This window comes from Melanotaenia boesemani, chromosome 15, assembly GCF_017639745.1.
Source record: "Melanotaenia boesemani isolate fMelBoe1 chromosome 15, fMelBoe1.pri, whole genome shotgun sequence".
Taxonomy (NCBI): Eukaryota; Metazoa; Chordata; class Actinopteri; order Atheriniformes; family Melanotaeniidae; genus Melanotaenia; species Melanotaenia boesemani.
Window position 1 is genome coordinate 26744311 of NC_055696.1, and position 25959 is coordinate 26770269.

General features: G+C 39.6%; 2 protein-coding genes across 4 annotated transcripts in view; both read left to right on the top strand.

Annotated features, from left to right (window-relative positions):
- Positions 1-15598, top strand: part of rabep1 (rabaptin, RAB GTPase binding effector protein 1) — a 50660-nt gene extending 35062 nt beyond the window's left edge. Inside the window, exons 14-19 of one of the 2 annotated variants that reach the window (XM_042008779.1) lie at positions 1577-1766; positions 1953-1964; positions 6437-6492; positions 11716-11814; positions 12100-12216; positions 12539-15598. In XM_042008779.1, the coding sequence (XP_041864713.1) occupies positions 1577-1766; positions 1953-1964; positions 6437-6492; positions 11716-11814; positions 12100-12216; positions 12539-12640 (576 nt within the window). In that variant the 3' untranslated portion in view covers positions 12641-15598. The remainder of the gene's footprint in view (positions 1-1576; positions 1767-1952; positions 1965-6436; positions 6493-11715; positions 11815-12099; positions 12217-12538) is intronic. The other variant, XM_042008780.1, reaches the window with a different exon arrangement.
- A 1640-nt stretch (positions 15599-17238) lies between these two features.
- The window catches only part of mpzl1l (myelin protein zero-like 1 like), a 28661-nt gene continuing 19940 nt past the window's right edge, over positions 17239-25959 (top strand). For both annotated transcript variants that reach the window (XM_042008784.1, XM_042008785.1), the window contains exons 1-2: positions 17239-17372; positions 25194-25375. In XM_042008784.1, coding sequence (XP_041864718.1) covers positions 17300-17372; positions 25194-25375 — 255 coding nt within the window. In that variant the 5' untranslated portion in view covers positions 17239-17299. The remainder of the gene's footprint in view (positions 17373-25193; positions 25376-25959) is intronic.

The following is a 25959-nucleotide window of genomic DNA, read 5'->3' on the forward strand; positions in this document are numbered from 1 at the left end:
TCATAACTGCTGGTTAGTTCCAGAGTTGCATAATAAAAACATGTGGAATGTCTTACCTTGTTAAAACATCAAGAATGAGAAACATCTGTAGCACAGACAAGTTAAAAGGCCGTAATGGGGGTTGCTGGAGACTCCCTGAATGACTGGAGAGTCCCGGTTCCTGGTCTGGTTCCTGGCTGTGCGTAACTGATTTTTACCGCATATCCTGTCTGTCTCTGTCATAGCTGGAAGTGGAAACTGACACAGCAAAAAAGAAAGTTATTAGCAGGTAAACTGGAAGCATCTCTGTAGTTTAAAGGCCAACTGTGTGTTTTTTGTTTGGGTTTGGAAAGACGACGTTCAGACCTGCAGACAGAAGTTCAGCTGCAAGAACAGAGCAGTAAATCAGGGAAAGAGATGTTTAACACACTGTGGCCTCTGTTCAACTTCCCCCACAATCATCTGCAGCAAGCTGGCTTACAATTACTAACAATCAGCACCGCAGAAATGTTTAAGCAGGAGCAGATAAGGAAGAAATGAGTCTTCATTTTCTAAACAAGACGACTTACAGAAGCTTCCTAATTCCACTTAACGTCATAACATCACAGTAACCTGTAGTTATCAGACCAGAAATCACCAGGCCAGAGGATTATGAATGAATGAGTGAATGAATGAGTGAATGAATGAATGAATGAATGAATGAATGAATGAATGAATGAAAATAATGATGATCTAGCTGAGGAAACCAGTGGATTGCAAATAATCGTTGATTCATTACCCCATCCTGAGCTGTGTGAGGAGACAGTGGAGGGGAAAACATACATTAGAACCAGGAAAGTAAACCTGCAACAGAGCCAGGAAGAAAAAACTCAATCAGAACCATGACCAGGAAGGTAAACCTTTTATCAGAACCAGAACAAGGAGGGAAAACCTCAATCAGAACCAGGACCAGCAAGGAAAACTTCCATCAGAACCATGACCAGGAAGGAAAACCTCTATCAGAACCAGGAAGGAAAACTTACATCAGAACCAGGACCAGGAAGGTAAACCTTTTATCAGAACCAGAACAAGGAAGGTAAACCTCTATCAGAACCAGAACAAGGAGGGAAAACCTCAATCAGAACCAGGACCAGCAAGGAAAACTTCCATCAGAACGAGGACCAGGAAGGAAAACCTTCATTAGAACCAGGCCGGATGGCTATCTTCCTGGACTGGTTGGGGTTTGGAGAGGACAGGAAAGAGGAGTCAGCAAGCAGCATAGCTCTAATCCAGGGATTGAATGAATGAACAACTTCACATATTTCTACATGGAGTGTAAAGAGAGCAGAGAGGAGCCCAGTGCATCATGGGATGCCCCCCAGCAGCCTCAGCCTCTAGCAGCTGGACTAAAGAATGGATAAGGGTCACCAAATTAGACCTGCTATAAGGAGAAAGTTGAAGACTGTTCTTAAACCATTTTGGTGTGAAAGAAGCCTCTATGCATAAATAGGAAACTCCTGGTGTGTGAGGATGGGTTAGACAACATTTCACATTTAACTTTCTTCTTTTTTCCACTTGTTTGATGATGATGATTGCCTACTGTGTGACTCTTCTTCAGGAGCTCCAAGGCCTGGTGCTGCGGTTTCGTGAGGACCTGGTGGCTTTGCGGACGTCGGCCGACCACATGGAGGAGAAGCTGAAAGCAGAGATCCTGTTTCTGAAGGAGCAGATTCAGGCTGAACAGTGTCTGAAGGAGAACCTGGAGGACACTCTGCAGCTGGAGATCGAGGGCTGTAAGGAGGAAATAGGTGAGAGTCGGTGGAGGGGTCAGATTGTTGACCAATTACTGATCAATTACAGGATGTCAGTCTAACAAGTCATTATTAGTTAAACCTCAACCAAGACTAAACTTGTGTGGGTTTGTCTCCAACTTATTTTTTATTTACTGGACATTTTTCTGCTTTTGTTTTCTTCTGTTGATCACTGTCTTACAGACATCTTGGAAGGTATGAAAACAAGCTCACATTTACCGCCTGTATGTGTGTGTTTACAGCATCGTTATCAGATGGCTTCAGTGAGAATACTATGTAGTGCTTGTTTTTCTCCCTCTAACTGCCTCAAGCACCTTTTAGAAAATGTGGCCTTACTGTGTGTTGCCTGACATGCACAGACTGGTTGTAACATACAGAACTTGAACCTTGTGGGCTTGGCACACGGGGGGCGACCATCAACAGCGACAGGTGAAACTCATCACCACCCAGGTGAAACCAAAAACATGGGACGCGGCAAACAGTAGCGACGGTGGCAGTTTCACGCAGCGTGCTCACAGATCGCTTTTCTCCAAGAATTTGATTGATTCAGAAGATTTTGTTGAACCCTGAGTTCATCCTATTTTACAAATTAGGAAACAGCATGGTGAATATCATTATTTGATGGCAGACCTCAAGGCTGATCCAGATTAATCCAGGACCTACACTCGGACAAATTCACCCTGGTGCCACACGGCTGCCTTTTCATTTACAGCTCTATAATCTTTGTGTATTGTCATGTACGGGAAAGTCAGACACAGCTAAAATGATCTGTTCCTCCATGTTTAAAGTGTTTGCAGACTGCGCCGTCTAGCCTGCTCTCAGCTCATTGATCAGTCAATGAAACCCTTGCTGATTTGTTGTAGTGCCAGGTGACAGCAAAAATTTTTTTTTTACATTTTTCTATTTTCTTGTGTCACGTCGGTAGCCTCCATGTGCACGTTTACATGAACAAAATTTCACTTGCATGAATGTGTCGCTTGGCTGGAGGAGGGCAGCGATTTTTCCCTCATTGCGCAAGTTCCACAGGAAATGATGGAGAAGGAGCGACGTCGCCTCCCGTGTGTCCAGCCCAGCACTGTTGATTAATGGACTTCTGTTTGCTAACACTGCTGTAGAGGATGGGGTTTGATAGCTTTTCAAAGAACATCAGTCCGGTTTGGAGTCCACAAATTGAATCTGAATTCACCTGAATCCCTTACCAAATCTCTACAGGTGCTTTCCTTGAAAATTCTACATTACTAAGCACATTCTATTCCTGAACATAGTTTAGGTCGTCTTAACTATGGTAGTTTAATTTTATCGTTATAGCTTTTCCTAAAAAAGGAAATCCAAAACTTCTAGCTTACTATTGGGATGTTTTACAGGGGTTTGTTAGAAATATATAGATATTGTGACATTAGTGTGGCACTTCATTGTTTGTTTTTATAAATAAGAACAAGAAATATTTGCGTTTAGAACTATATACTGTGATGGACTGGCGACCTGTCCAGGGTGGACCTGTCCCTCGCCTGCTAATTGCTGGCATAGGCATTGTCTCTAACAGGAAACTTGATTTACAAACAAACAACATTAAGAGAAAACATTGAATCAAACAATCAAATCTTTACTCACACACACCAAACATGACTTTCTGATAAAATTACTAAATAAAAAAAGTTCAGGTAAATAGAAACAACACTCAAAATATGATCCTTCAAAAAAAGGAAAAACACTTCCCAGCCCTCCCTCACTACCACTGGTGAGCCCCAGGGTTCTGTCCTGGGACTCCTCTTTTCCCTGGAAAAATGTTCCATATATACATATAACACATTTTAACTGCTATGTATGACTCCCAGCTCAATCTCTACATTTCTATCGTCACACTTTCCTCCTTCACCCACCATCTCAGCTAATCAGACTCCTCAATTTCTTAAAGTTTTCTTCAACTGAACAGTAATGAAACTGAATCTCTTCTGATCTGAAATCAGAAGATGCAATGACTTGATTTCAGATTTAATCAGTGTTAAACATAATGGCTAATTAATCATAACCATCCCTTAATATCATCTCTTTCCATTAAAGATAATGCGTGTTAGAGTCATGTTGGAATTATTTCCTTCAAACAAACTGATTCAATCATCCTTGTTAGAATTTTTTTTTGTGGTGGTGGTGGGGGGTTATGGAAAAATGACCCAGGTGTCATTGTGGTGGACGACTCCCCAGCCGAGGAAATGCATGCAGTATCTTCCCCTACCTGCAGGATAACCAGCGGCTAACTTGGTTAAATGACGATAATCTTTAATTAACGTAACATTGAAATTAAATTGCAGTTTGGTTCGACTTAGCTGGATCTTTTTCCCTGTGTTTCTACGTTCTCTATTTAGGTTGAAAAGAAAACATTTTATAATGTAGTTTCCAGAAAGAAGCCTCCCAAGTCCGAGTAGAGATCCTGTAGCCTTTTCATCTGGTTTCTCTGAAAGAAATCCAGAGTTTATTCATTTAGTTGGAGTGTATTGATTAATTTACTTTATTGCTGTAATATTTTGGCTTCAGAAGATAAAAATAAATAACATTTTCAGGCATTAACGTTGATTTTAAACATTTATAATGTTGTGGCTTAATGAACACATAAAAATCATGATAACTGTGATGTAGTTATTTCTCTGACAGTGAACGAAATCTACACAATTTCAAGTTTTTCCATCATTATGGACACCTCCTCTGTTTCCCCCTCCCCCCAGGTCTAAGGTTTTGGTGTAAGCCTGGAGAGTCTGTTTTCTTTTCAGTCCTGCATCAATAACATCGCTCTCATATTTCCATCTATGCAACATTAACCCCCCCGCAATACACAATGTTCATAGTTTAGTCACTTCCTGTATTGATCACAGTAATTCTCTCCTCTTTGGTCTCACTCATAAATCCCTCCATAACCTTCAATTAGTCTACTCATATAATCCACCCACCCCCCACCCCCCACACACACACCCCTTTTTATTCTCTCCGAGTCTGTTCAGCACATCATTCTTTTCTGCAGCTTCAATTTCAAAATCCTGCTGTACTCATTTAACCCCTGAACGCCTAAATTTATTTACAATTATAAATAAAAAAAGGAGAAAAAAAAAGATAAAATGCAATAAATAAATTTATAACAACAGATAATTAAGAGAAATTAATAACAATTAATATATAGTTAATAAATACATAAATAATAGTAAATAAAATAATCAGAAATAAAAAAATACTTCATTAAAAAAAAAAAGAAAAGGGGGTGACCAGAAGTGGTCTGGAGCAAGTTTGCAACACCAGGCATTAAGACCGTCCATCACCCCCCCCCCCCTCGATTTCTGTCTAACCTTTTCCATATCACCACCCCACCCCCCCCACCCCCTTCCTCAGATCTTCCTTCTCTCTTCATCTTGGCCCTCCTCTTCCTCTTCCCTTTTTTCCAGACAAGAGAAGCTTTTCCATAGTTCCTGTAACTGTTGGAGGAAGTCCCCCCTCATTTTAATGTTTTTAAAACTCTAACGTGGTGGTGACAGCCGTTTTCATACAACATAAACTTTACATTCAATAAGGAAATTTTGACTCTGCTGATCAGAGACAGATTTGATAAGGGATTCTTTCCTCAGGGAATCATTTTCTGGGTTTTACCATTTTGGAAGCAGCTATCAGAACCCATCTCTCTGGGTTTTTATTATTTTATTATTTTTTAATTTATGTAAACTAATATTTGTGTTGCAAAACTTTACAGAAGAACGTTTGTAAATTATGTTTAGTTTTTAGTTTGTGACCCAAAAGCTTGTTTCCTAGTAATTTGTTTTTGGTTTAATGTTTTTTGAAAAAACAATTTAAAACCAAACCTGTAATAATGTCATCAGCTGACTCCTTTTAACAAAAAAAACAATAAAAAAACACACAAAATGTAAATAAAATAAATTCCAATGATAAGTTCAATTAACATACACCATGTTTTAAATTTAGCTGTTTTTGTTTATTTCTACTAAATAATCAATGTTGATGACAGTGATTATAATTTTTAGTAGTCTTTAATTTAATTTTAATTTTATTGGTCAGAAATACCAGTGAGGAAAACATGGAAAGCCTAGTGTTCCAGATTATTCCGCATTAACATGAATAGGTTGTAAAAAACAGAAAATGTTCACCAGTTGCATTTTTTTCATGACGTATGAGATCATTTTTCCTAAAAACATGTTTCTTTCAGATTTAGTTTCATGTTACCATGGAGACCTTCTGGCGACGATGATCTGGAACATGGTGTTTTGTAATAATTGTGAATATATAATTTAATTTTAGACAGCTGTGATAGGCACGGATTGTTCATATTACTGCCAGCTAATTTCCTGTTTAACTGTTGGATGCTGTTAAAAAAAGACAAAAACAAACTAAACAAAATTAGATGATGAACAAGTAGATCTTAAAACTGCTGACTTTGGTTCTGGTTCTCTTGTCCTTTAAAAGTGACCAATTAGCCACTGAAGTCATTAAAAGTTGGAGACAAATGGTTTGAAGGTTTGACCAGAGCTTGTTTGGATCTCGCTGTATGTTTAACACAAGCCAACCAGCTTTGTTGCATTATTCATGACTTTGGATTTATTACTGGGTCCCTTCAGAGAGAATTTCCAGGCTTTGGGATTCAGATGAGCACTAATGATGTCTCCCTCCTGCAGCTTCTTTCTCCAGCCTGAAGACGGAGCTGGAGAGAATAAAAACGGAGAAGGAGCAGGTACGTATACTGAATAACATCCCTTGTGCGATGCTAAATACGCTAAACATTATGTATGTAACCAGAGCATCAGCTTTCTCCGCTGTGTCACCTCCTCGGAGGACTGGGGAGGTCACCCTCTCTCTCCTGATTTTTAAAGCTGTGCTGATCAATATTTGGATCATGTGTCTGAAATATAAAACTGGTTGCTTGTAGAAACTTGAGATAAAACCTGTTAATGTTTAAGCCGAGGGTCATTTTCAGATTCTTATCAGTGATGTGTGGTTGCAGCCATGGAAATATGTCTCCAGTGTGTCCCTGCACATGAGGGGATGTCCACCGATGATTCACAAACTGATTCGTCTGGAGGAACATGTGGAGTAATGCAGCTTAAGCTTTTCTGGGATTCTTGTTAACAGGAGGTCTCCTTTTCTTTGAAAGAGTGATGCTGTACTAAGGCCACCACTTTGTCATTGTTTGGATGGGACAAATAAATGTTTTTATTCCAGAGGGAGGGAGGGAAAAAAATTGGCCTTGTTGAAAGCACATGGTGCCACAATGTCCATTTTGGAGACGTCTCCTGAACTAAAACCTATGTGATTTAGTTCTGCTTCACATTATCAGAGTTGGTCTTTGCGGAGATAATGTTCACATATTGTACTAAAGTCTGAAACAGGTTTAGAGCTACAGCTACGTCATATATTCATATTCATCCTGAAGGTGTGTATTTTATTTCTTTTATAGCAAGCCTGAAACTATGTGACATTTATTCTTCACCAGTAACACATATACAGATACGTACATACAGCCTAACAATACTCCTCTGTACTACGACTCCAGAAGTATTCAAATAGACCTTGTGGTTTCAGAGATACCCATTTTATTGTGTGACAAGGCAAGACAAGTTTATTTGTGCTTTACATAAAATATTAAAAGCATTACAGCAGAGTGCAGGAAGCAATAACAAGTGCATCAAAAATAAACTTTAAAAGAAATAAAAATATATTAAATAGAAACAGAAAAAAGCTCAAATAAAATAGATAAAATACAAGAAATAAAGTTCCAGTGTGGGGAATTTAACAGTTGTTTTGATAAAAGGCAGCAAATAGAAAGGTTTTTACTAACTGCTGCTGTCTGATGGACTTTTTAGGGACACCTGTGAGGACAACATTACAGTAGTCCAGTTTACTAAAGATAAAATGCATTGACAGTTTTTCTAAATCCTGCTGAGTCATCACTCCTTTAATCCTCGATATGTTCTTTAATTGATAATAGGCTGACTTGACAACTGTCTTAATATAACTGCTAAAATTCAGGTCTGAGTCCAGGACAACTCCCAGATTTCTGGCTTGGTTGTTAGCTTTGAACTTGGCTGTTTAAAGCTGAATACTGACTTTTAATCTTTCTTCCTTGGCTCCAAAAGCTATTGTTTCAGTTTTGTCTTCATTTAACTGAAGGAAGTTCTGACACATCCAATCTTTAATTTGATCGATGCAGTTGATCAGAGTTTGGATCAGACTATATTGTCCTGGTTAGATGGTTATGTAGATTTGTGTGTCATCAGCATAACTGTGGTAACATGTTTTGTTGTTTCTCATCATTTGAGCAAGTGGCAGCATGTAGATGTTAAACAGCAGTGACCCCAGGATGGAGCTTTGGGGAACCCCACAAGTTATTTTGGTTCACTCTATAGTTACCTATAGTTACCTATAGACACAAAGTAGTCCCTGTCTTTTAAATAGGACTCAAACCAATTAATTGCAGCACCAGAAAGTCCTACCCAGTTTTTAAGTTGGCCTAGTAAGATGTTATGGTTGACCATGCCAAATGCAGCCCTGAGATCTAGCAGTACCAGGACTAAAATGTTTCCGATATTTCCACTGTCTGTGCTCAAGTGGATGTCATTAAAGACCTTAACTAGAGCAGTCTCAGTGCTGTGGTGTGGCCGAAAACCCGACTGGTAGATATCAGAACAGTTATTTAGTGTCAGGAAGTTGTGTAGCTGTTGAAATACAAGTTTTTCTATAATCTTACTTAGAAAGGGAAGGTTTGATATCGGCCTGTAGCTGCTCATGAGCGATGAGTATTAAGTTTTTTCGTTTTCAGTAGTGGCTTATTAATGGCTGTTTTTAGGGTCTGAGGGAAGACACCTGAAAGCAGCGACATGTTTACAATCTTTAATGATAAATGGTCTGTACTTATATAGCGCTTTTATCCAAAGCACTTTACATGTACGCCACATTCACCCATTCACACACAGTCACACACTGATGGCGGAAGCTGCCATGCAAGGCGCTCAACCACGACCCATCAGGAGCAATTTGGGTGTCTTGCTCAGGGACACCTCGACATGAGCTCCCCGGGCCGGGATCGAACCCTTGGGCTACAGGACGACCACTCTACCCACTGAGCCATGCTGTAAAATATCTGTATCTGTAAGATACAGATATCTAAGGTCATGCATCCTGAAACATTCTTTAAAAAATCACAGTTGGCAGGGCTTCAAGACAACAAGTGGTGATTTTCAGATGGCCAGTGATCTCATCCAGGTTTTTAGGACTGATTGGAGAAAAGTGTGTCATGGTGTTCATGTCTCTGAGTGGACACAGGGACATATGTTGATATGTTGATTTTCTGAATGTTGTCAGTAAAGAAAGAAGCCAATTCATCCCAGGCCCGGTTGGATACACGTTCTGGTGTTACTGACACAGGAGGATTAGTTAGCCTGTCAGCAGTAACAAACTTATTGCTGTTCTTAACAATGGTGTCAGAAAAGAAAGATGGTCTTGCATTTCTCACCTCCAGATTATAAATGCTCAGTCTCTCTTTATAGATCTCGTAGTGAACCTTTTCCGCCACCTACATTCAGCTTGTTGACATCCTGGTTTTTCAGCTCTTACTACTGTTTTTTCCATGGAGCTCACTTTTTGGCAGCGATTACTTTCACCTTTGTGGGAGCAATGACATCAGTAATGCTGTATTTTACCATTGAAATGATCCAGCTTTCAAGCAGAGGCTTAAAGGATGGGCACAGGGCTACATATGCTTCAGTCTATCTATTTAGAAAAAGGTTACCATAGTTTATATATATCATCTCCAGAGAGGGGGAAAGTCCATGAATGAGATCGGAGGTCTGTTGTAACTCAGAGTGTAAATCGCAAGTTTGATCCCAACGCGATATACACTGAAAATCCATTGTTTACCATTTATTCATTTTCTATCTCTTATCTGGGGTCGGGTCATGGGGGCAGCTGCCTAAGCATGGAACCCCAGATGTCCCTCTCCCTGGACACTTCTTCCAATTCATCTAGGGAGATCCTGAGGCATTCCTAGACCAGCCGAGAGCTGTAGTTCCTCCAGCATGTCCTGGGTCTTCCTACAGGGTCTCCTCCTGGTACGACATACCCCGAACACCCCACCAGGGAGGCGTCCGGGAGGCATCCTCACCAGATGCCCGAGCCACCTCATCTGGCTCCTCTCGATGCGGAGGAGGAGCAGCTCTAGTCTGAGCCCCTCCTGGATCACAGATCTTCTCTCTATATCTCCAAATTTAGGATTTTTTAAAACTTTGGTGGTGTGGAGTGTGTTACTCCATGTTAAGCAGAGAAACATAACCTCCTTTAAGTAAACTTTATAGCTTCTTTCATTTTTACTGGAGTTCTGAAAAGTTTTTCAGACGTTCCAGAGTGATCCAAATAAGAACACACATGTTTACACCATTTACGAAGGATGATCTGTGGAGGTTTTCCATCCAGACCCTCGTAAAACCTCTGAGATGTGTGATTGCATCAGCAGATATTCTGAATTATTTGCTGCTGCTTTGATGTGAGTGCGTCTTTCTGCTGACCTGTACACTGCTTTCCTCTCAGTCCCTGCTACTTCTAATACGCACAGATACATGAAGAACTCATATCGACACAACCAGGGGCCTTATCTGCTGTTCTCAGTATGCTCTAAAGAAAGCACTGTAACTTCCACAGTCTACTTTTTTCATCGTGTGCTTCCTCCTGCATGCTGTAGACAGCCGTTCTTTACATTTCCAGCCAGAAAGCCTCTAGAAATAGACCCGACCAGATGGTCTTTCTCCTGGAAATCTTTGATGTTCATGTAAATCAGGGGAAAGATGGCCAACTTAGAGGGGATGAAAGAAACCCTTCCTCAGTTCATCGAGATCTCAGTGAGCTTCTCTGACCAGGATTTCTGATTAAATGGAGTGAAATCCAATTATAGTCCCACACATGAACAACAGTGCTCAAAAAAATGTGAAAAATAGTATTTCTGTGTCTAAAATGAACTGGCACTAAAAAGCAACATCACCCCCATCCTGGCATCACTATTCTGGCTGCCTGTACATCTTAGAATTCATTTTAAGATTTTACCGTTTAATCTTTAAATGGACCATCAAAGACTCGTATATCACCCTGCTGGAACTGAACACTCCATCCAGGGCACTGAGATCTGCCGATCAGAGCCTCCTTCTCGGCCCAAAATCCAGACTCAAAACCAGAGGTGATCAAGTTTTTTCAGTACTGGGACCTGTGGAATGAGCTCCCCTCCCAGATCAAACCCACTCTGGAAGCTTCTGAATCACCTCTTAAAACACATTTTTACTCCTACAGCATGTGAACGTTGTGTCTGTCTTTTAATGTATTTTAGCATTTTAATTTCTCGAAGTGTGTCTTAATCTTAAATTTATTTTAGTATATTCTACCTTTCTGCTTTATTGTAGCTCATCTTAATCTGTTCATTTCTTTTAATGTGTTTTGATCTTTTCACAAGGGTTTCTTCTTCTTTGCTTTTTTTTTTTACCTGAAGTGCAGGTAGATTGACCAGTAAACAACCTCAACGGACCAGTACAGTCACTTATGAAGAGTCTGCATCACTTTGGTGCTCATCGCCCTCACATTCAGACACCGAGACAAACAAACCATCACTTCAATTTATATTTAGATTCATGGGAGGGGGAGGAAAAGGGAGGAGACCTCACACAGAAGGACTGATAGTTAATGGAGTGAATCATCTAGTAAACAGGAGGTGATTCTGACACATTATGAGAGGAGATTAAATACTTAATCTACATCTGTCTAATGGACAGGAATCATTTACAGACAAATAAAAATGTGGCTTTGAGTTGTTATCTTAACACCAATATAAAGACTGAACAATAACTTGTAATCATAAAGTCAGTAGACGCTGTGAACTTAATTAAATTGCCATTATTAATGTATTATCTTGTTCGTGCAGCTGCAGAGGAGTCTGGCCGAGAGGACCGAGACACTGGAGAGCATCCAGGGCCTGAGGATCACCCTGGAGCAGCAGCTCAGAGAGCTCACTACTGCAAAGGTCTGCGTTTGGCATGCACATTTATCTGTAAATTACCACAGCGAAGCTCCATTCAGCACCATCCAGCATTTTATAATATCTGCTGCTGCATAGCTGGCCTCCGTACAGCATCTAATCCACCAAGCAGGTCATGCTGAATCTGAGCCTCAGTCGTGGCAGTTCTAATGTTTAATTTAATGCTGTAACAGGCAGAATGAATGCGCCAATTTGTAGTAAAACCTGATACACATGAAGCTGTCGCTCTGTTCAGTCTTTTGTGAAAACTTGTTTGTGTGTCTACCCTAGAGTGCACTAGAAAGTCAGGTCCTGGATGAAAGAGACAAAGCCCAGCGGCTGCAGACGGAGCTGGATGTCAGTGAGCAGGTTCAAAAGGACTTTGTCAAACTTTCTCAGACACTTCAGGTAAGGAGGACATGTTGGATGTCAAAGTTAACTTGCTGTAGTTGGTTTGTGTTACTGCGATCAGGACTTTTCCTTCTTATGCAAATCTAACCCCCCCCAAAAATTGAATACATGTTTACTTTATTCGTCCTGATTGGGACATTTGGCTCTGCATTAGATCTGGTGGGCTGATGGGTTACCATGGGGAGCAATTGAGGGACTTGTTCAAGGGCCCATCTCTGTTGGCACACTTGGGACTTGACCCTGGGTTCTCTAGACCCAAGCCCACCTCTGTAACCACTAGGCTACCAGTGAACAAGTGTGTGTTTGTTTGTGTCTGCAGGTTCAGCTGGAGCGGATACGACAGGCGGACTCCTTGGATCGGATCAAAGTAATTCTCAATGACACCAACTTGACTGACATCAACCAACTTCCAGAGACATGATGCCTCTGAATGAAGACTGGCTTCAGTTTCATTCCCTTCTTTCTTTATCACTGACCCAGTAACATCATTATCCCACCCCTTCCTCCTCCCCATAACCACCTCGGAAGAGTTTGGAAGCACCAGGACAGGGTGTGACACGAGGAGCTCGTGGCCTTTTGCATACATTAAAAAGTTTGTGAAGACTCGTTGGACAAAAGATCGAAGAACACTACTAGAAAAATGTAAATAAGTAAATGTCTGTGGATGGAGGGAGTGGAAGCCCCTCACCCCGTGGGTCTGTGTCTTGTTTCTACTGTAGATACGACTGTCTTAGCTCAACCAAAAAATGGTTTGTTGTCCTCTTGAGGACTTTTCATCTGCCACCTCTCTTCTCTTTCCAGGTAGAAATTTCTCCCTGTTTTCACAGCGGTTGATAATCGCTTCCTTACTCCACTTGCTTGTTCTTTCCATGTTTTTTTCTTTTTTTTTCGTACCCCTGTGATCTTTTTCTGACATTTCCCCACTGTGTTCTGGTGTTTTAACCCGTGCAACCTGTCACAAAGACACAATGAAGGAAGGAGAACACTTGCACATAAATGAACTGGGATTAAAAAAAAAGGAATATAAAGCAATGTAAGCAATACTCTCATTTCTTTAATGTCCTCAGCTGCATTTTGTTTTGGTGTTGCTCTCAGTCTCAACCTTTTCTTTGTTAAACTGTACAAGTACAACATGGAAACACTGGGCATGTTGGAAGTTGTGGGTTTTATTTCTTTTAAAAACACTAGTTGATCCAGTTTAAGTGAGACGGAAGGACGAGGTGTCAGAATAAAAACAGTACATGAAAAATGGATTTTAATGCACCTTTTGCTCCTGTTGATGTGTTTTCTTTCTGAATTAGCTTCGGACAGACTTTCCTAATGTAATTTTGAATATCTTAGTGGGCAACTTTTAGATTATATTGGAAGAGCACAAAAGCCCCCCTAAAGAGAGAAAAGTCTCTGGCTGAAACATTCATTGCTACATGATCTTCTGTTATCCGTGAATTCATTTGTTTCTGCTCAATTTCTGTTTGATACATGATGGGGAAAATATTTAGAGGACAGGATATAGATCACTGCGGAGGCTTTGAAGCTGTGGATCAGGAGCATGTGACCAAATCAGCCAGTATGCAGAAAAATCCGAGATCTGATCTTAATGTGAACTTTGCATAAGAAATGCCCAGCTGTGCAAAGGTGAGAGCATGTGCTTCAGCTTGATTCATTCAACTATTTGAGCTTTTATTAAATATTTAAGTGCAACATTTGTACTGTTTTCCTGCAGACAGTCTTAAAATGCCTCCATCTTTTCCCTCAGATTTAACTTTGGGAGGGGACCTTTAACCTTTGTTTTCCAAAGTAAGGAATCTGTCACTCTGGAGCAGGTTATGACATGTAGACCTGCCTCTGATTTCGGTAAACGAGGACTGGTTTTCTTTACAAACTGGGTTCTTTCTGTCCTTTTCTGTGGCTTCTCATGATCTCTTTGTCTTTCTCTGATAAATCACACAAGAGTCTCAAACCTAAGAACTGCGTTTTCTAACATCCATGTTTTATCCAGGCTGTTTAAACGTGAGAAGCAGCTGTATGACGTGTTGGACCAGGCTGCTCGTTGGTGGGATTAATCAGTGAAAAGAGAGTTGTATGGATCGTGATTCTTCATCATTACATGCATGTTTTTTTGTTTTCTTTTTCTTGGGGTATTTATTGATATTTTGAAGTATTGATATGAGTCAAAATTTGGTCACAAATGAGAAACAATTTGAGAAACTGTTTAGGATATAATGTTTTATTTTGGTTTCCACTCAGTTTTAAGGCTGTAAAAACCAGAAATGAATCTTTTTTTTTCCTCTGAGAGATTTTGACGAGAATCTCTGAGGCTGGTTGAGTAGAATAACTTCTCAGATAAAGGTGGTGGGGGTCTCGTCTCTGCAGTTTGCATTACAGTTGCATTGTTTGCTTTCAGGATGTTTTTTCTGTTTTGTTTTTGTTGCCTGTGTTTCCTGTTTCGTATGTTTATACTGTAAATATCCTGAGTTGTATTTATGCCAGATTCTTGCAGTGTTTTATGAAACGGTGTGGGTGTGTGAGCCAGACCATGAGTTGCACTGAGTGAAACTGAACTTACGAAGCTGCGTTGAAAATTCGGGACGTTCTTTCTCTAAAGGCCTTAACTGCATCGGCTTATTTAATGTCTACATCAGTAATGGTCCGTATTGAATCAATTTCACTTAATCTTCTAAAGAGACAGTTTGTTGTTGTCATGCTTGAAAGTTTATTTTATTAATGGATTTCTTCCCTAATGCTTTGGATTGTTTGTTAAAATGTACGTTAAATCCCAGAAATGGTTGGAGAAGATGACCTAAAAGCTCACACTGTGCTTCCTGCTGCTTAGTTTTTAACATAATTATGAATTCATGACAAACTGCACTCAGATCCTAAATTTATTTGTAAAATATTGGGTGTAATTACTTGTTTTAGAGAAGAATGATAGGTGGAAAGATGTTCTTTTTCCTTCTTAAGACACGCTGACTGCCGTCTCTTCAACCTTTGTAACATCCATACATGAATATTCACCTCATCATTTAAATTAGTTACGAATTCAGAAAAATGTGGACTAGACCTTTTTTAAATGTTTTCCTATTTGGGTTTGGTTTACAGCTAAAAACTGGACAGTTTGAGCTGATGGTAAACATTTGTAATTCCACTTTTATTGATACCAATCGAAGCATCGTGATCAGACGTCACTTCTGTGTCTGATGGACTCTAAAGCTAAGAGAAGAGACAAATGTGTTTCATAGAAGATAATTGTCTTACAATCTTGGGGGCATGATGATTAGTTGATGTAATTTTACTCATGAAAGAGTGGCATGAGCAAGAAGCTGGATGATGAATACCATGACATTTAAACAGTACTGACTATAAAGGACTGCTCACTGAATTTGTGTCATGTTTTGTGGTTTTCCTGCACAGATCTCCCTCTCGCTGTCTCTTTTCTCACCTTCAGCATTATAGTTTATTTATATTTATTTATAATACCCTCACTTTCACTTTATCAGGTCCACCTTCTAGTACCGGGTTGGACCCTTTTTTCCTTTCAGAACTGCCTTCATTATTGGTGTGATAGATGGAACAAGGTGTTGGAAACATTCCTCAGAGGTTTTCCTTCATATTGACATTACAGCATCACACAGTTGCTACATCCATGATGAGAATCTCCCGTTCCACCACATCCCAAAGCTGCTCTACTGGATTGAGATCTGGTGACTGTGGAGTCCAGTGAACTCATTGTCATGTTCTAGAAAGCAGCTGGAGATGATCTGAGCTTTGTGACATGGTGCATTATCCTGCTGGAAGTAGCATCAGAAGATGCTCCACTGTGGTCATGAAGGGATGGACATGGTCAGCAACAATACTCAGGTAGGCTGTGGTGGTTAAACCAGGCCATGGTGGTACTAAAGGGCCCAAAGTGGGCCAAGAAAATATGCCCCCACACTATTACACCAGCAGCAGCCTGAAGCATTGATCAAAGGCAGGATGGATCCATGTTTGGATGTTGGATTGGCTGATTGGATATTTGTGCTAACAAGCAGGTGAACCTGATAAAGGAGGTGGCTAGTCAATTTCTATTAGCATTTTTTTAAACAGCCAATATTGCTCTAATCAGTGTATTTTGTTCTAAAAAAGAAAAAAGAATACATCGAAAGTTCAATCTCTTGGAAGATGAGTTCAAAACGTGAAGCATGGAGGGAGACCATGTGAAGGGTTTTCAGAGTAACTAGTTTCCACTCTTCCCGACCTAAGGACAAGATGGAATAATTTTCTGTTAAAAAGTATTTGTCATTACAACATTTTGTAATATTCAACTTCTAGAGTAAGCATGAAAACACTTCAGATTTAAGGTACAGATTTTCATTTAATGGGAAATCACAAAACGATTGAACAAATGCATAAATATTTGGCTAGTAACATCTGAAGTAATCATCACAATTTCTTTAGTAAACTGCTGTTTATCAGATGTCATGTTAGGATTTTTTATTATTTATAGATCATAACAGATATTTATGGGGTTTTATAACTGAATTATTAGTCTCAGGAAAATGCTTCTCCATGTTTAGCCAATTAGCTCCTGTTTGCCAGCATAAGTAATCCTGAAATAACCACATAATTAAATAAACAACATAAAACTGTTTTGTTAAATTTGTCACAGCTTTACCCTGACCATCCACTTCATTAGGTACACTTGTTCAATTACTTGGTAACATAAATATTTAATCCATAAATATATAGATAAACAGATAAACAAAAACCTGACCGCATTATTGTGTTAACGCAATAACATGTGCCCAGCCCTTTTATATACTTATATGTGTGTGTGTGTGTCAGTATTTGTTGATATCTAAAAATTTGATCAAATTTATTAAATAAAAGTATAATAAACGTATTGTGTAACAGTGGCGAGTAAGTGTAGTTACATGCCCGTCCTGCAGGGGGCAGGCGTTCCCCTCAGAATGGGGCGTCTCTCATTGTAGCTTTGTGCGAAGAAAAGAGACTTGGACAGTAAAGGTGGAGAAAAAAAAATCACAGAAACTAGCAGTGCCATTGGACCACTCTGGGAACTACTCCTGTTTACAACAACATAATGGAGCCCAAATGCTCGAATACCGTTTGCAGGCGTATTTTATTAACCGAGTTTATGTTATATGTCGTATTAGGTGAGTATTGAAGCCTTGTATAATTTAAATGTCAGTAAGTAAATGTTTGAATTTGAGGAAATGATTGGAGATGGGATATATCAGGTTAGCTTGTATGCGATGTTACCTCGCAGACACAACGTTGCACCCCCAACCTCAATCCTGCTGATTAATAAGCCTTTGTTCAGCCTCGCAGGTAGAGTTTATGTTTAAAATACCCAGAAACATCTTTTGTGAGGGTTGGTAGTTATTTACGCCTTGTGCTTACATCGACGTAACGTTACAAATAATAGAAGTTTAAATTCACCAAAATGTGAATGGGGATTTGTATGTATGAAGGTGGCTGCCGCCCTGCTCGTGCCTTCAAGCAGAAGGTGACGGTGGGGACCAGCCATGACAAAAAGGAGGCCGAACTGGCTTTAACATGCATATTTAGCTCTTTAAAGATTCGCCGGGTGACCTGAGTAATTGCCGATTTGAAAGAATATCTCGTTTTAACACAGACAATATTTCCACGGTGTTATATCCACTGTGTAGTGGTGGCTGTTAGCCGTGTCATTACGTGTCACTGTTCGTGTTACTCTAACTTACTGTCTATAAAACCAGGTTCAAACACAGATAATGACTGCATTATCTAAGCATAATTTCTTCCAGCAGCAGCGTCGAGTAACATTTGTTTAAACAAATCGGAGAACCACCGCATCCGCTGTGTGGATAATAAACTGGAGTGGCTCATCTTCAGGAACCTAAGATATCGTTTAATTTTCTCATTGTCTAACCTCTTTCTGACCCAGAAAACGAAACTCCCATCACATATAAAGATGTCCCAAATGCAGAAGTACTAACACAACTGCAGGCCTGTGATTTTGTTCCTTTTGGCAGTAAATAACCAAATTAAACTCAGTGTTGTGGCGCATGTAGCTTCACATACTTGGACCCAAAGAGGGGTTTTGGCACAATTTATGTTTTATCAAAATTGTTATTACACTTAAGTACTGATATAAAAGGTTGCTAAGATAGTATAGTGTAGATATTAACGTTAACTGCTAAGTAAACACCAAGTGGAGTGTTGGTTTTAGTGTTACATAAACTTATGAGGCACAGATTACACAAACGTTAACACTATGCTGGGTATCATCAATATAATTGTAGAAAATGCATTTGTATCAGGTCAGCTACTTTAACTTTGCACCAGTAAACACTAAAATGTCATCTAACAAAATGTTACTGTTATGTATACATCAGTAGAAATTTACCAGCTAAGAATAATTAGTTTTATATGACTTTTACAACTTAAAACCAAATTCATATTTAAAAAATAGATTTTGAAACCATATGCACTGTATCATTTCACAAGCATCATAATGCAGCTATTAAAAACTAATTCAATATTGTGTATTTAAAGAGAAATTGTCTGACGGCGTTCTGGTTTAAATCTCATACTGATATCATCTGACAGACGGAAAATGGATGACAAATACTTCCTTCTGTTCATGTTGTGAATTTGGCTCAAAGTAATCTTTTTGCTGGTGTTACAGTTGCTTTCTGATGGACTTTATCTCCTAAGGTTTAAAAGTCTCAGTTCATTAAAAAAAACTTGGACCTAATGGTCTTTGTTCTCATTTTGCACTGACATGAAAACTTCAAGGATGTGAAAGTCGCGTCTGCAAAGCATGTGACTTTATTTTTAAAGATTTTTATAGCTGTAAAAAACTTCCTTAATGTACCATGAAGATGAGTGTTTGGTCAGACATTCCCTATTTGGATCTGACTGCCAGTGTTTAAACTGGACATCACTTCTCATGTTTTTATTTATCACACAGCTGGTGAGAAAAGAGTAGATGCTAAAATGAAACTTGCCCATCGTCTGTACCTGCTTGATTCAGTTTTGGTTTGAAGTGGGGGCTGGAGTCTTTCCCAGCTGCTACAAGGTGAGAGGTGGAATATAGCCTGGATGAGTTACAGGCCTGTTTAGCATCCTCAACAACCCTGAGATGCATGTTTTTGGGCTGTGAGAGGAAGCTGGAGTAGCTAAAAGAACATAAACTTGACACATAAAGTCTGTGGCTGAGTTATGAACCAGGAACCTTCTTGCTGTGAGGGGACAGTGCTAACCACCAACCACTGAGCAGCTCCAGAACCATTTTTTTTAAAGTAATGAAAATATTTACAGGTGCTGGCAGTTTTTATCTTAGATTTGCATACTATAAAAATATCTATCATACAAACCTCACCAACTTGTTAGAGAACTGAAATGATTAAAGTGCATTTCTGCAGAAAAGTAACTAAACTTAGCAGAAAAAGTGAGCAAATGATTCTTTAGTGGATTATTCTTTTGCTGTAACAATGGTTCTAGGTTATAAATCTTATTCTGCTGGAAAGCCTGTTTCTCCCCCTTTAAATGAAGCCATATTTGTAAGGGAAGCTAAGCTGTAGGGCGAGCAGCAGCGGGTTGCTCCATGAAAACAAAAGAAAACAAAAACTAAACCGCTGATTCTGCTGTTGACCTTTCATTGTATTAGATGATGGAAGTCTGAAGAAGGAAGACATGCACAGCCATAACATCCTGGTCCCTACACCTCATGCTGGTCACCATTCTGGGCACACAATGTTGTGGGATGACTTCCCATTCTTCAACTAGCATCTGTCCCCAGTTTGCCAGTATGGCAGACTGTTGATCGCTCTGGTACAAACAGCAGCCCAAGCTGATCCCACATGTGTTCAGTGGGGTTGAGATTGGAACTACAGGCAGGTCCTCCCTTTCCTGGAGGTGGTCTCTGATAAACCAGCTCTGTCGGGGTCAGCTTTGTCATCCTGAAGGATAAAGTTCAGTCCCAGACTGTGGCAATATGGGATCACCACTGGTTGCAGAATCTCATCTCCACATCTTTCTGCATTTAGGTTTCCTCCAATGATGACAAGCCTTGCTTTTCCAGTGAAGATGCTGGCCCACACCATCACACTGCCTCCACCAGAAGATGTTACCCTGTTGGTGCAGCAGTCAGCAGCGTTCTCTAATGTTCTTTCCACACTTTGAACCTACAATCCGTCTTCTGTTGTCAGAATCTGAAAGCTGAACACAACGTGTTGTTGTGAACATGTTGCTGACACCAAGGCAAACAGCCTGACGGTGAAAAGCCGTGATAGCAGTCAACAACAGAATCAGCTGTTTGGCAGAGAAGATCCGGAAAATCTTTCAGGGGGGCAACCCACAAACTCAACTCTGCTGCTCGTCCCACAAATGCCTTTTCCTTACCAATTTGGCTTCATTTAAAAGAGAAATAAACAAGATGAGATTTATTGTTACAACCAGGAAATAATCCACCAAACACCCATTTACTAAATTCTTGTGCTAAGTTTACCTTAATGACTGGCGAATGACTTGGGTCACTTTATAAGTAGTGATAGTGAGAATAAAAAAATCTCTGGCACTAGTTTCTTCTGTTAAGGATATGCTGTGTTTATTAACACATTAATTTAAAATAAAAATCGCCCCAAAAAAAAGTCACACAACCCTCTCTCTGGAAAAACACACATTAATGAACGATAAAAAGGTGGTGTTGGACCTCCTTTCTATTGTTGATTGAGTTCAATGTTACATTAAAAAAAAGACAGAAAAGATTAATGTACCAAAATAACTGCTCTTTAATTTTGCCTCCAAATAATAATACTTGCTTCTCTGTGGTTTAGAAGAATTTTATGTCAGTGAAAACATACTGATGCCTGAAAGATTTTTAAAATAAATCAGTAATCAGCAGTTTTAACTCTGTTAAGTTGGGGACTAAAGTAAGTACAACTGCAGATTAGTTTGGTCAGACTGATTTAAAAGGCCTGTGATTCTATTCTTCATCACATGGTACAGTCCGACTCTAGACGACGACTTGGCTCGACTCCTCGGTGATTCATGTCCCGTTGCAGACACCGTCCCTGCTGTATGAGCTGTTTATTGTTGTCGTGCTGGCTGAAGTCGTGGTGACACGGAGACGGGAAACAAAACTTCCTTGTGTTTAGACGGGTCGTCGGACTGTGCCACTCTGAGGACAGATGTGACTTCTTCTCAGAGCAGCGGTGACCTCAGACCTCACCGTCATCATCAGAGTGAATCCGTTCTGTTTTATAAACAGGTTCACAGATTCATTAATGCAGCCCACAACAATGTGATCCATCAGATAACATATCTGTTACTGTTCCCACAGATTTACAGCTCAGTGCTTGAGGTGTTTAAACTGTGAAAACATTAAGTTTCAGTATGTGCAGAGTGAGATCCAGTTGAGGACGGTTTGGTTCGGTAAATCCTGATCTCTGTTGCATTTCCACAGCAACAGTTCTCTTACCTGGTAGGTGGAGTATCAGCTGGATAGCGAGAGATGCGTCAGCTACAGCAAGACATCATAGCAGCGCGACGCCGTCCTTGAGTTATAATGAAGGAAAATGCACCAGTAACAAAAGAGATTGGAAGACATCCGTCAGTTTGTGATTGAAAGTCCGATCGGGCTTTTAATCCGAATGCATGTTACCATGGAAACATGGCTATTAAAAGAAATCAGAGCAGTTCAGTGATGTTTTGCATTTTTCTGCCATACAGGTTAGGGATGCGTGATATTTGATTTTTGGCCAATATCTAATGTGCCGATATTTATATATCTTCATCTCTAATCAATCAGTGTTGTCCGATTCTAGACTTGAGTTATATATACACTTACGGTGTTTTTTACAGAAAGAGCTCAGATGTTGTAAATTTGTAAAGTTATCATAAATATTATTTTATGTAATGATGCTCAAAGTTGGGCTACTTTTTCTGGATTTTTTTGTTTGTTTATACGTCACTTTCAGAAATGATTCATCTGCTGTTGATATTTTTCAGGCTTGTCACATCTTCTTTTGTCCTTTTACATGTCCGGTTTCTCAAAACTCCTCACACCGTGCTGACCTCTTCCAACATTTTGGCTAATAGTTTTGTTCGGAGCTACCGTGATGTAGGGCTGCAACGATTAGTCGACGTTGTCGACAGTAGTCGACAATAAAAATAGTCGACAACGAATTTAGCCGTCGACTGTTGTCAGCAAAAAAAAAAAAAAAAAAAACTCCAGAGTGAGACATCCTCTTCTCTTTTTTTAAAATCTCTGCTGAGAGTTTCACATGTGCCATAAAATCCGCCAGCGAAAAAATATGGAGGCGGACCAGGGAGGAAAACTGTGGCGGAGATCGTTAAAAGTCTGGTATAACTTCACCTTAAACTTACAGAATAAATTAAATACATGTGAGATGTGTAAAGCGGACCTTGTGTACTACGGAAGTACGTCTGCAATGCTCGAACATTTAAAGAGGAGGCACGTCGGCCTTACTTAACAACCTCATGCAAGATTTCAAAGCTGATCCATATATAATAATCATGAGATACATAATCCGATTGGTCGACTAGTCGTTTTAATAGTCGGTGACGAATCGACCATCAGAATAGTCATTAGTTGCAGCCCTACCGTGATGGTGCAACAAAGCTAAAGGGCATTTTCCCGACCGCATCCTGTCCATCATCATCATGCACAACCAAAAAAACAAATCTGTTCGTCATTGTAGTTATTTTTGAGCTGTTTTACAGCTTAAAATCAATCCGATATTCTTTGTAGGTTTTATTAATGTCAGTTGTTATCAGAGATCTGAACTTGAATAATATGTAGAGTGGCTCTCATTAAAACTGTCGTTATTCACTCCATCAGGACATTTCACAAGCCGAACTTTTTAAATGATGTCCTCTGTGTTTTTGTCACATTTCAATAATTTGTGGAAAATGTTCCACGATAAGGTTTGAAAATGTGATGACTTCACAGCTGAGTGTAGCGGTCACACAATGTTACACGATGTAGATTATTTTGTCATTAGGTCTCACATTCCCTCTAATGCTGCATGACAGGATTCAGCACAGCTGATTTTAATGTTCCCACTTATAAAAACTATTTGTAAGTTCCATGTGTGAAACTCTTCTGCCTGTATTTCAGCACAAGGATGGAGGTTCTTCTATAGCGTCTCCCTTTAGGTGTTTGTGTTAACCCCACCAACCTGCTAAAAGCTAGAAACCTGGAGCAAACATAGCTGTGCTGTGCAGGTCAGGTTGTGTTGTATTTTTTACGGGAACAAGTTACACAGGTTTGCGACAAGCTGCTGGGAATGATTTATATCAGCTTTAAAGGCGGTGACAAACCAATAAACTAAAACTAAAACCATGGATGAACTGGACTGAAAATGAAGCCTGCAGAACTGTTGCTCAACTGTTCCTCTTTAAAAGATAAAAACGAACAAAAGTCTGGCTCATTGGAAGTAAAAAAAAGAGCTGCATGAGTAAAACCGTTTGCACAGTGATAGAAATAATGTTCATCAGTCTTTGGACATTTCTAATTGCTGTTGTTACAGATGTGCCTTTGTCTTGAGCTGTGACTTTTATCCTGCAAAGGTTTAGTTTTATCAGGAAAACGCGTTTATATATCAACATATCAATTTTTAGTTAACTGAAATTTTGGTGTTGTATTGAGAGGACTCAGTGGAAAACAGATGTATCTCAAAGGGACATTCCCTGGCTAAATAAAGAAAAAAAGGATAAAACAAGTTGCTCCAAAAACAGTATTCTGGTTTAAAAGGTTGTGAATTTTAATATTTAGAAAAATCAGAATCATGACTTAATTTTTATTTGCTGTTCTTTGTTTGTCATTTGATAAGTCAGATGTTTTGTTTTTTTTCCCCTATTTTTAGTCTGCTTGTCCTTTTTTTTCCCCATGTAAAACTTAGTCAGCATGCAGACATGATGTTTTTAGCCTCAGTTGTCAGATTATGAGGCTCAAATTATGTAAAATGAATGTATCAATAGATAAAGCAACATAATCAATCAGAAGAAGAAAGCAGAATTTCCAAAGAAACCAAGCCTTTTCTCACCTGCACATCTTTCTCTCAAGCCTTGGCTTTCAGGAGAAACAATATTGGCATTGAAACAAACACACAACAGAAACTATTTACATATTTACACTTATTTATGCTACTAATTACCTGCTATCCTCACAAAACCAACTCCCTTTCTGCTGCTTTTTGGCACCATCGTGCATCAAAAACATCTTCTTGGCTTTATTCCAGCCATAGAGGAGCATTATTTTCTTCTTTTCAGACACACATAGAACTTTCTGCTCAATGGTTGATCTTTCACAATCTAAGCTCTCTGATTGGTGGAAAGTTAGACAGGAAATGGCTTCATCATCATCTCCAGGTCTAAATAGAGGTCTCTTAGCAACATAGTAGTGATAGTGATCTTTTTATTATAATGAAAATGTGATTGTTAATGGTGTTTTCACGGATCATTGTGGATTTACCTTACAGATGTATGACATAGACCATATATAGTTTTATATGGTAGTGAGTGCTTCATTATGGCAAACATTGTTTGCTGCTGGACACCAGAATTTTCCCAACTGTGAATGAATAAAGTGTGTTTCCATTAGTCCCCTGAACAAACACTACATTTTGTAGCTGAAATGTAAACCTCCTGGACGGGATATAAATGCCTGGAAAACTTTGGTAGATCCTCTACACAGAAGCTATCCGTCACAGTTTACCCCACTGAGTCACACACTACCGTTCCTGAGACACTGTAATGGTAGAAGTGGTGGGGGAATTTTTAGGGTTAAAAGCAACAGCTTCCAGGCAGCTTCCTGCTCCCCACCCACACTGCTTTTTCAATTTACTGTTTATCTTGCAACCCCCCCCCCCCCCCCCCCAAGGCTAATATTACCTTTTTGTTTTGCTCCATTTCTGGTGAGTTCACTTACACTAGGAACTTTTTATTTCCTCTGTAATTTACAGGAGCCAACCAGGTGTCCACGATCGACATCCATGCCGACCCTGAAGTGGTCGTACAGAACGGCACGACGGGAGTCTTACGATGCACCTTCAAGTCCAGCGAAGTCGTCAGCACCAAAACCTCGGTGACCTGGACTTTCCAGTCTAGTCAGCCTGATCACCAGTTCTCCAAAGCTCCATACGTGGTGAGTCCTTGCTGGTTGTATCCGCTCCGGGAAGTGTTTCCCACACTTTCAGGATGTTTTCCTGTGATTGTTTTTATCTGTGCCGACACTTGAAGAAAAGGCCTCAGCTGTTTCTGGGATTACTTGGGTGTCACGTTCAGCTTTAGATGCTTTTATTTATCTTAACATTACACACAACTTATGTTTTTATTAGCTTCCTGTTTCCATATTTTCAAATCTTTGCCTAATTTTAATTATTTATGTCAGAAAAGTCTGCTCAGTTTTCCATGCGGTCTTTATATTTGGGTCGCACTCTCACAGCAAGTAAATTGATTTGGTTCTGGCGAATAATTCACAAAGCTCGTGACTACCATAGATAAACTTTTCAAGAAGAATTTTAACATAGAACTCATTCTGAAACATTAAAGCACCTGAGGGGGGGACAAGGGGAAAGACATTTACTATTACAGTCTTCAAGTGACATTTCCCTAAAATATAAAACAAATGCTTGAACGCAAAGTAAGCTGTGTTGGATCCTGCCAGCTTGTAGCTTGTGGAGAAGACCCGATCATGTCCCATTTTTCTTTTTTTTTTCTCTCTTTCAA